Genomic DNA, 11,558 nt, shown 5'->3' on the forward strand with positions numbered 1-11,558 from the left:
ATGAAAAAACAATCCGGACAGGCTTCGTAGCTAACGATCACCATTAACCGCTAGTCCGCTGATAGAGTCGGTCCCATGATACCCGCAGAATATCCTGCTAACCGATGATGCGACCCGTGAAAGAATCATTCTACACTCGAAAGTCAACGTGAAACGTGTGTACCGTAATATTCTCAAACCACAAGACCTCGTTTTCAATCGCATCAATGTTAAAGATGTGAACACAATTTAATTCGTGTGTCCGACCACTGCTGGCTATTTCTACTAATTATAATAATTTTTACTTATTGCAATAAGAAATCGGTTAATTTATAAACTTGTAGTTTTCAAATGATTATTCACTCGTGTTTATCGATTGATCGAAATAGATACCTACAGTAAAACTTATATCAGGGCCCAAAGACTGGGATCGAAGTGAAAAAAAGAGGGACTGAGCGTCGAGGGAAATCCCCCATCACTGTTGAGAATGAACACCGGATGCTTACGCTGTAGATCGTTTCGGGCACTAATTGAAATTTTACTGTACACGTTTATCTGGGATAATTCTAGTGTTAAACGACAATGAGATCAATTGAATAGAGACACTACCATAATTATATGTTATTATGTTCACGCATAAGTAGGACCAGCCAGCAATGATCGGACATGGCGCCAATATTCAAAAACACGAACTCTAAAGGAATTTTCAACGAATCCTCGGAGTGTGTTGTTCGACACTTCCGAATGATTTCTTCGTGTGGAATCACCTCGTTTCCGGGATTGCACCTGCATCTGAGGATACTCTGTGTACACCTTAACCTACCGAAACGAACCGGAAGGGTGGTTCGCGTGGGTGTACGACAATCCAGCAGACGCCCATGGCTTCCATATATGTATAAGCGCTCGTTAATTGTCACTGAACGCTTCTCGCAGCTGGGGTACACGATCCAGATGATCGTTTTCTCGGCGAAAATGATCGAGTAAATCCTTTACCTGGTTCCTACGTACGCTGTGTTCGACGGGACCAGACTACATTAAGAAAACTCCAGTCGATCATCGAGAAAAAAAAATCGGCCGTTATCGGCCGTTCGCGAACACACAGCAGAAAAATTCGTTCAAGTATGTAGATCCACGATTCAGTCGTCGCTCGATTCGATACAAGTAGATTCCCGCGATTCGCCGAAAACGATCGCGTCGCTTACAATTTCGAGGCGGCGACACGGCAGAATCGTTAAAAAACGAGGTTGCAGAATGTGGACGAAATGGAAGAAGAAGGAATAAAAAAAAACAAGCGTAATCAGGACGAGATGAAAACGGAGGAGACGGTTAATCCTCTTACGCCGCTCGCAGGGATTAAGCTCCGCGACGTTTCGACCTGTGTCGAGTCAAATGAGGGATCTCGAGAACCGGAAGACAAAATGTTTGTACGCGAATATACAATATATCAAGTTGCCAGAAGACAAATGGCCGACTCGTGCTTCCATTCCTACTGGACTTACAGTAACGAACGGGAAAGTGTCACCACTTTTCGGTTTGTTTCATTTCTATTAACGTTTCGCATCAATTTGAAAACTTTAATATTGCTTTAGTAATAAACAGAATCAATTTATCGAATTCACGAAATTGCAGTAGGATTGCGTTTTCAATTTTTGTTCATCGGAACACTTGGATTTATAGCTAGATCCAACTATTTAGATCGAAATTTTAACGACAATCTACATTGACGAGGAAACTCGGCTTCCGCTAGGGGAAAAAGTAGCGTAAGAAAAGAGCCTTCCACCGCTTGGTCTCGGGAGTTACTGAAATTTATGCCAAATTACCGGTTTAACATTTATTTCAGTACGAGAAAGAAATTTACAACTAGAAGGAAGCCCTATGCCACTTCATGCCTTAACAGAAGCCGACTTAACTCGTGAGAAAGTGACACTGTCTCAAAGTATTCCGCGAACAATTGCTGACCTTCAATAGCGATTCGTACGGATATTTGTTTCCCGGTTCAGCCTAACAAATCTCGTATAATATCGAAAGATGAATAAACAGAAAGAATACAAAAAAAAGAAAGAGGTACAACCGTTCGATACTTTCCTTAATCGATCAATCGTAAATGGAAGTATGTAGTCAGTCCTCCGCGGATCTTAATCTTCTGTGACGAGAATGCTTCACTCACGCAGAAAAATTTTATATCCTCCCGGCTTCGCCTAAAAATGTGTGTGTCATTGAATAACAAAAGACAGTATCTATACATATGTATCCATGTGTATATATGTATATACATATATATATATATAACACACACACACACACACACACACACCCAATGTCGTAATCTCGAGAACAACACCGACCGAGTGAGGGATTCACCGGAAGGGGGCCGTTCTCTCCCCGTTTCGATGTAGGAACACTTCTGGAGCGTAGATCCAGCATATTATTGTTACCACAGCAGTTGCTTTGTCGCGCTCGGTGTAAGATAGACGCGCCCAGCTCATTGGCCGGTCTACGATCACGACGATGGTGGTGGTCGCAGGGAAATTCCGAGGGCGAGGGTTCTTTTTTCGAATTTTTTTTTTCTCTCGATCACGTGGATATACCACGAGACAGACCGTGTGTGGAATCTTCCGACTTTTTTTGTATACATTTTTTTACTTACATGTGTATCTGGGATGTTCGATTCCGATTCGATTCTCCAGAAGAGCAATTCCTTTGGGTACCATACGTCAATGACACGTATAACGTATACATTAACGGCCAAAAGTATTAGACCAGGTCTGATAATCGAAGAAACAGGAAAATATTATTCTACAAAGAGTTAACGAATGTGTGAAGTGTTTTTATATGTACCGATTCCATAACTTTCATTTTATCGTAACAGAATAGCGAATTACTGTTCCATCAAATCCATGAACTCTAGCCCCACACGTTAGTGTATGCTTTATACATGACATTGAGGTGTTACCGAATCGAGTCGATCGTCCGAAGAATCGAATCGGAATCGAACATCCTTAATGTGTACACAGTAGTCTGCCGCTTGAAAATTCAAAGATACGTTCCGGTGTCGATACATGGAAACTCAAAAACTTTCCGAAGTGTGTCCACCGTAAAGGATCGTTCGTTAAATTTAACGATCGAGGAGTCATCGAAATCTTTGAACGACTTCTGAGAAAGCATTTGAAGCATTTAAACAAAATTACACAAACACCACGAATTCTTCGTTTGGTTTCGAAATCGATGAAAATTTGCATCATGGGTGGGTGGAGGGATGATTCGAAATAAAATAAATTCGATCTAACGAAAGATTGGAACATTGTTTCAGATGAAAATTCTTATTACGAAAAAGAAACGTGACAAAAAGGAAAGAAACGAGAAGTTATGTTACTCTTGGAACGTCCTACAAGACGACATCCGGTTTCAGTCTGCGGAAACTCGCTGTTCGCTCTCTGAATTCGAGAACAGAATGCTCGACAGGAAGGCAATCGGAAAACCTCGAGATCCCGTGTGTCTCGTCGATGTCGCGTCGATTAAATGGCGAGAAATTAGAAATCCAAAGATGTAGGCGGACACGTTGAAAATGAAATTCGAATTCGACGTTCGCATCGACGAGGACGCATGTTAATCGTTTCCATTTGATTGAACATCGCACCGGAGTCCAATTCTGCACTGGCCCCCTTCACCCCGAATGTCGCCCTTGGGCCCCGTATTTGGTACCGGAAGTCGGTGCGATGTGGCGGTCGAATTGAAAGAAGAATTTGTCTTCCTAAGGAAAATCGATGCTCGAATGGTTGTGTATTTTAATTAATTCTCTGATCACTTCCTGATAAAAACAAGTGTTTTTACGCGTTTCTATCGTTAAGTTAAGAGAACGTAATTTCGGTGATCATTTTATTATCATGAAAACCATTCGAGAATCTTGTCGTTGGAGTACTCGATATACATATTTAGTGAATATTTTGTAACACGTTCGGATAAGACGTTTTTCTTTTGATAGAGGAACAAGGTAAAAGGTAATTTATTCTTTTTCTTTCGAGGTGACTCGAATGGGGTTATAATTGTGGTTATAAATAATCTTTGGCGTAGGACGTAGAAGTTGATAAAAATTCGTGTATATGTAAACTGTTGTGCCGTACGATGTGTCGGTAAATGAGCCCCGCGAATCAATTTCGTTTCATCGATCGGCAAAAAACCGGCCGGTCCCTTAGGGTGCAATCGATTGATCGATAATTTGTTGACGATTCCAGCACGCCGTCAGGAGATAATCAAGATGACCGAGCAGCTGATCGAGAGCATCAACACTGGCGACTTCGAGGCGTACACGTAAGTAACACAACCATTACCACAACAAAATAAATTTTTGTAATCATTTCTGTAATCATTTCGTTCATCTGGAGTAACGCTTGTCGCACCGTGAATCAAGTTTCATTTAAATCCTGTCGAAGGATTATTCGGAAACGAATGTGGAAACGGAATTCTAATATCGTTTACACTTCCAGGAAAATCTGTGATCCGCATCTGACCGCGTTCGAGCCGGAGGCTCTAGGTAATTTAGTCGAGGGAATGGATTTCCACAAATTTTACTTTGATAATGGTAATTATGACTCGTTTGCATATCACCGCTAATCGTCAACGCCCCGCGCGTTGACCAAAGACCACCCCACCGCACCCGTTGTGTCTACGTTGTAACCGTTTGATTCTTTGATTTTCGATTTTGCGTATCGCTGCATGCTTCGTCGTTTCCGCGCCAGAACTCCATCTTTCCCCTATCTATCGGTGGGTTATTAAGAATCAAGGAACTTGACAAATGAAACATAACATACTGAAATTTCGCGCCAAACGAGAGATAATAAATGTAAATTAATTTGCGTTTTGATATCTGTCAAGTTTCATACTTAACGACCCAATGAAATCTTTGAAGAAAGATTAATCCTCGTTGCAGTTTAGAAGACTGTATACGTAAGAGAAAATTCATTTTCGCGCGGAGACGACGCCAACGCGTTCCTTCTTGTGCCAGCATTGTAAATCTCCGATCGATCGGGATGCACATTGTCGCGAATGTACATATACATATATGTATATCGTCGACTCAGCTTCTTATTGCACTTGTGGCTTAATCTCTCCATTTACTAAACACTACCTGAGACACTGACAACGGAAGGACCTCAGTTGTTCGACTTCGATAGTAGAAGTATTTTGCTCGTTCGGTCGAAACAAGCTTGCAACTTTTCTTCTACGTGTACGTTATTATTGTTATTCTGTACATATTACATTTGAATTTTTAAACGTTTAACGTGTATTCTCGGCAAAATTTTATCTTCTTTCGCACGTTTATTCATATGCTCTTCGATTTCGAAATTGTCGGAGCGTTTTGTTCTTTAGCCGTGTATCTTCTCCTCTTATGCTGTTCCCTTACGTTTTCCGTGTACACGTTGAGAGCTTTACCGGTGGCGCGACACGGTCTACAGACCCTCGAATAACGAGTGTTTCGTCCTTTTTCAAATCACCAAGCAGTCCTGGGGAAGAACTGCAGGGCCGTGAACACGACGATCTTGAATCCTCACGTGCATCTACTGGGCGAGGACGCCGCGTGCATCGCGTACGTCAGGCTGACGCAGTACATGGACAAGTGAGTTGATCTCAACGTTATTTTATCGCATTCTGTATTAGAGACTCGAAGATGGGCAAATTTATTATCTAAATGAACAACATTTCGAATAACGAATGAAGGATAACAAAAAAAAAGAAAAAAAAGAAAGTACTGCGCCCATTTCGAATTGATTAAACCTCGAAATTCACATTTTTATAATAAAATAATAATTCTCCTTGAATACGCGCAGACACTTGACAAACAATTCTATAAATCTCGTTATCTCGTACTGCTGTTGCCATTGTGTATCATTCGAATGAAATTATGCCCAACTCTCGAGTACCTAACCTGATACAATGCGTTCACTTTGGCAGCTTTTACAATGAGAAACAATAAACATTCCGATTCTGTTTGATTTCAATTTTTGAGAACGATATTTACATGGGACATAAAGTACGAGGTGCAACAATAAAGTTTCGAGAAAAATTTCTTTTTCCGTTAAAGTGGCAGCAATGTAAACAGTTGTATGTAACCCCCGCCGAGTACCCTAACCCCACCATCTACCTGAACGCGAAAGTTGAACCTCGTCAGTCGTTTCAGTCATTGTGCGGGTTTGTGCGCGTAAAGACGTATTTTGAGTTCCGTGTTAGGTGAAAAGTGGAACGCAATTTAGAAGAATTGTGACAAAATTCTAATTGGCTTTTTAGGGCTCAAAATCGATCATTACGTTGGAGCACCCCCGTATTCGAGTGATTAGTCTCCTTTATTTTATTTCGTCGAGTAAAAGAAGTCCGAAAATCACACTTAAATGAGACACTCTGTATACAGAGTAACAAAAATGTTCCAAGATTAAAAATTAATTTGGGCTATAGAGGATTAAACATGATAACCTCGGATCTATTTAATTTTCATCATAAAATTGTTAAATGAATTATTCTCGAAACTTGATTGTCACACGTCGTATCGTATCTTCGATCAATCGTTCTGTTTGTCTCGGGGGGATCGAGATTTTCGCAACAAGCAAAATCCATTGTACCGTGTCGAATCTACAAATCAGACCTTAACCGAGAAAATCGTCGCGTTTTTCAGGCAAGGCGTAGCGCACACTCAGCAAAGCGAGGAGAGCCGCGTGTGGCACAAGAGGGACAACAAATGGCAGAACGTGCATTTCCATCGAAGTGCGGTCACGGGACCGTCACCATTTTCCAACCAGAAGTAAATCGGCGGGACCGCGTTAGAGTTTGGGGGGTTGGGGGTTAGGGGGGAAAGAAACGTAGCGAGAAGGGCCGATGTGTCGGTGGATGCTCGTGTCGCGTTCAGGGTTGCCACCCAATCACAATATAAAACCCGGAGTGCCATCAATTAAAACAGTTATGAAATTCTTTACAGTTCGTGTAATAATTTAATTTTGTACAAATTTCAGCTTTTAATAAGCTTACTCGCATTCTATGTCTATCGTCACTCCAAAAGTTTTTCATAATCGAGAAGATTCCGTCGATATAACTATTATTGACTGGAATAGCTAATATACAAAGTGTAACAAAAATGTTGGAGGACCAGGAAATGGGAGACTCGTGAGGTGATTTGAAACAAGTTTCAGTCCTTAGCAAAAATGTTATCAGAGACTTTGTTAACGAGATATTAACGAAAAACGCCGACTAATCAGAGTGCGGGTCTGCCGGCCAAATTCCCGCGATAACGTCGGCTACCAATCGCAGCGCGTAGTCAACGTTACCCGGGGAAACTCGGCCGGCAGACTCGCACTCTGATTGGTCGGGGTTTTTCGTTAAGACCACGTTAACAAAGAATAAGATTTTTGCTTCGAAAAAACTTGTTTCGAATCACCTCACGGGTCTCCCATTTCCAGATCCTCCAACATTTTCGTTACAACCTGTATATTCAACAATTTTTTGATAACTCTACAAACGTGTACCATCGCTACCAAAAATTTTTGTCCATTTTTTTCCCACTGTATCTTTCTCAATTTCTATTTTTGTTATTATTTTTTTTACCAATTGTATCTCATCAAATAATACAATATATCGCAGTTTACTGATATGTTTAATAAATTTGCAACTTTCATTACGTTTTCCGTAATTGAAATTATCATCTGCAGTCTTTAATTTAAAAATATTTAGTTGCTTATAAATTGTCGTGTCACATTACTTTGATTTTTTGGTAAAGTGCAATAAATATTCTTCCTTATTGCACAATTCTATATTACAACTTGTTAAATATTTTCGTTTCTTTGGCAAAGACGAATTCATGCCTGCTTCTAAAAAACATAAATAAACAAATTGGTTTTAATAATTACAATGCTTTCATATAAAAACAACTTAAAAATCGCATAAATCAAGCAAATGTTCCACAATATTCTACAATTTTATATAACACTAGAGATTATACATACAACACTAGATATTATTATTGCACTTAAAGAATATACGACATACATTAAAATTTAGAACCGTAAACACATAATTATGACAGTCTCCTTCTTTTTACTTTTTCTTCTCCTTTAGAAATCTCTTTAGCTTCGCTATGATATGCCCAACAATAAAAATTGACGTTCGAATTCTTTGGGTATTCCCGCGTGAGGAGAAGGTATCCGGGAGCCTGGTTGGGAATCCCCGAGAACACGTACTTTTGTACTTTCGATAGATATCGCTGTCCGATACACTCTTAACATTTTGTATAGAGTGCATTGTTAAAGCAAATTATAAAAATGTTGTATTATCGCCTTTTTTTTTTTATTAACCCGGAGATATTTCTAGTAAAACCAGATCCCGGTGATTTGTATTAAAACCCGGTGTTTCCGGACGAAAACCGGAGAGGTGGCAACCCTGGTCGCGCCTCGACGCGTGTGGATGGAACGCAGTCGTGGGAAAAGAAAAAAACGGTACAGAACAGAATCGCACCCGTGCACAAGCATCACAGACAAGGCAACGGACAGCAGACCTACATCCGGTGAAATAGATAAATATATGGTGAGAACGCGTCTACGTATATTTATTTGCTGGTCGAGATCGAACGCACGTACTATTGCCGGAAAACTGAAAAACGCCCCGCACACCGGAATAACAGTCGTTCGAGAGATACGAGATTCGCTCGGCTATACCTGCTGCTCTCAAGCGTACTTATTACCACGTGGCACAGCCGAGGGAAACGATTCTCGCTGAAATTATCCAACTGGAAAGTCCCATGGAAAGCCTGTGTCATGTACGAAGAACTTCGTTCTGTCCTTATGCACGGATAAAGGAAACTCGAAGACGAAGATTGAATATAATAATTCTTCGAACTGTAAAAACATTAGGACTGATTGTTAGACCTCTTCATGGTTGAAACAAGATTGGGTATATTAACGATAAATCGAAAGCTGAGTAGCAAGAGGATCTAAGTAACGATAACATCTCTGAAGTTCATACATCCCAATGCACGATCAAAGAAGTGAAAACACAAAGGCAAAGGGAATGGCAAAAAGAAGAGGAAAAATCGACCGCCAGGACGGAGAAAGAAATTGTTCCACGTTTGAACAATTGAAGGCTAGAAGACGGGAGTCCGGTCGTTACCTAGTCACAAAGGGGAGTACGAGACCACCGGACACGCTAAAGCAGCTGCGTACTCAAAAATACTGAAAAGAAAGTAAGGAAACGGACTGGAATATCGATCTTCTGGTATCCAGAATGGGCAGAACGGGGCAGTTTTCCGAGGGTGTTTCAAGAGGGTGAAGCTAGGAGGAGGTGAATCTTTGGAGATGTCGGTAAACGGAGCGGAAATGTGCTCCGTCTTGCGTCGGTGCTGGGCATCGACGGAGGTGTAAACCGTCGAAACGGGAAGAAACGCGATTAAACAGCGTCAAGAAAAGCATAGGAAATACCGGAAGTCCGCGCGAGTACAAAGTAGCCAGCAGCCCCCCAAGGCGTGGTCGTAGACGGACGGCCCCACACGCAATCCACAAAAAGAAATTCGATGATGGGCGCCGGCACATCGGCATCCACGTATAACTTAGTTCGTACGATAGTCGCTGTACAGAACAATCTTCCATGTATAACTCTTCTTTTTCTTCGAATTTTCGTTCTCGTCTCTCGCCACGACACACGGTACCGTACGAATTCGCGTGTATCCGTGCGCTCACAGCAGACACAAAACGATCCACACTTCGAACACGCTCGTGCAGAGCTCCGATAGTACAATTATGAGGGATACTGATGAATCTTTACGGTGAAGATTGTGCAGGCTAGAAGAACCAATAGATAAAGGGAGGGTGTCTTAGACCGAGCATTCACTTGGAAGCGGTCTTTCGCCAAAAGATATTAGAAGTTTTTGTAGAGACAGTCTCTGGGGATTGTGTTATCTTGAGGTTTATTATTTGTCGAAGAGTCCAAGAAAGATTCAGGAAGCGATAGTTTCTAAGATTACGCACAGTGTACACTTGGAAATCTAGTTACAGTGAGTCTCCATTTATCACTTAATTGAGTTCCTTTCGAAGAATGTACTCTGTCATTGAATTCTACCCAATGTTCAGAATGTGTTTTCAAGATTCATCAACGTCTCCCCCATAATCAGGTATGTTTCGAACGGATATTGGGATTGTAGAATGGGTTGAAAACCATGTTTTTCAACGAAAACGGGTAGTGAAAAATGTACACAGAACATACACACATGCATACACACAGAACACACGCGATCGTCCGAGAGATAGGAAAGCGATCTTTAAACGTTGTTACCTCATCGTTAGGCGGTCTCGCGGCTTGGGTGACGCGCTGGATTCGACGCGCATGTCCCGCTGAGAAGAAAAATGTGTAATGTTCTCGTTTTACCGAGTCGATCTCGCGTCCCCGTGTACTAGCGCGAACGGAGAAACGTCTGGAGAACGCATCTGGACAGGCAGGCAGACACCGTAGATATAATTGCTCGAGTTGGGATCGAGGAGGTCATCGAGGTTCGCGAAGAAAAGCAGATGAACTGGATGAAGAGAGAACCTAGGAAAATAGAGAAGAGAAAAGAGTAGTATCTCTCGATGTCTGTCATGAAGAGGTCAACGATGAAAGATCGCCTGCTCCGTTTGCGTTTAAGCGATTAATAATTAATATTGATCCCGCTTCCCGTGTTCTTCGTACCGGACGCACAGAGAAGGCAAAATCGCTGTACGCGACCGAGCGAAGCAGTGTATGTATTTGGAAGCGGTACAACCAGGGGCGAGCAGTACGTATATATATATATAAACTTTTGTCTGTCGAATTTACCGTCATGGAACACGAGATAAAGAATCTTTCTACACGTTCGTACATTCTCTATTTACTAATATGACTTACGGGAGTAGATTCAGATGAACGGGAGATATACCTAATGGGAAGACACGATGGGGGTTTGGGATGGGGTTAGTAGGGAAGTCTCCATGCACGAGAAATCGGAGGAACATTTTTGCCATCTTGTTATATAAATATACATATATGTTATAACATGTACAAGGGTGCGCGCGCGCGCGCGGTCACACGGGAAAGATTGCACGCGCGCGTCTCTCGCCGTTTATCTCGAGAATTTCGTTTCGAAGGGAGGTTTATTTTAAAAATCAACTTTTTTTTTGGAATAGTGAGTCGGAAGTTTCGAAAGTTCATGGATTTCAGACTTTTTTTAGATCGCGCTGATTAATTCGATGGTTTAAAGATTGAATGTTCAAGGAACTGCAAACTTGAGGATTCTACCATTTGAACGGGTTAAAAATCAATGACTTTGAGAACTCGAAGATTTAAGAGTCGCAGAGTCCGAAGATTTGAAAATTCGAAAATTTAATAATTTCGTTAGCTTGAAAACTCGAAAGCGGTAAGTCACTGCTGACTTGATTTTTTTCGATTCATGTTCTGCGAACAGGTTTCCAATTTCTTTTGTTCTGCGAGTAACGCGTGTTCACACGAATGAGCGCGCGCGCGCTCACGCACCGCAACCTACCGCGTATGTATATTGATACAGAATTACAGAGAGAGAGAGAGAGAGAGAGAGAGAG

General features: G+C 41.5%; 1 protein-coding gene across 8 annotated transcripts in view; it reads left to right on the forward strand.

The window, feature by feature from the left end:
* LOC107187282 (calcium/calmodulin-dependent protein kinase type II alpha chain) overlaps nt 1–6,930 on the forward strand; it is a 100,263-nt gene extending 93,333 nt beyond the window's left edge. For 3 of the 8 annotated variants that reach the window (XM_015575318.1, XM_015575319.1, XM_015575322.1), the window contains exons 14-17: nt 4,212–4,287; nt 4,464–4,558; nt 5,476–5,593; nt 6,644–6,930. In XM_015575318.1, the coding sequence (XP_015430804.1) occupies nt 4,212–4,287; nt 4,464–4,558; nt 5,476–5,593; nt 6,644–6,773 (419 nt within the window). In that variant the 3' untranslated portion in view covers nt 6,774–6,930. The remainder of the gene's footprint in view (nt 1–4,211; nt 4,288–4,463; nt 4,559–5,475; nt 5,594–6,643) is intronic. The other 5 variants (XM_015575323.1, XM_015575324.1, XM_015575325.1 and 2 more) reach the window with 3 other exon arrangements.
* Nucleotides 6,931–11,558: the final 4,628 nt, after the last annotated feature.

Source organism: Dufourea novaeangliae, unplaced genomic scaffold (genome assembly GCF_001272555.1).
Source record: "Dufourea novaeangliae isolate 0120121106 unplaced genomic scaffold, ASM127255v1 scaffold99, whole genome shotgun sequence".
Classification (NCBI taxonomy): Eukaryota; Metazoa; Arthropoda; class Insecta; order Hymenoptera; family Halictidae; genus Dufourea; species Dufourea novaeangliae.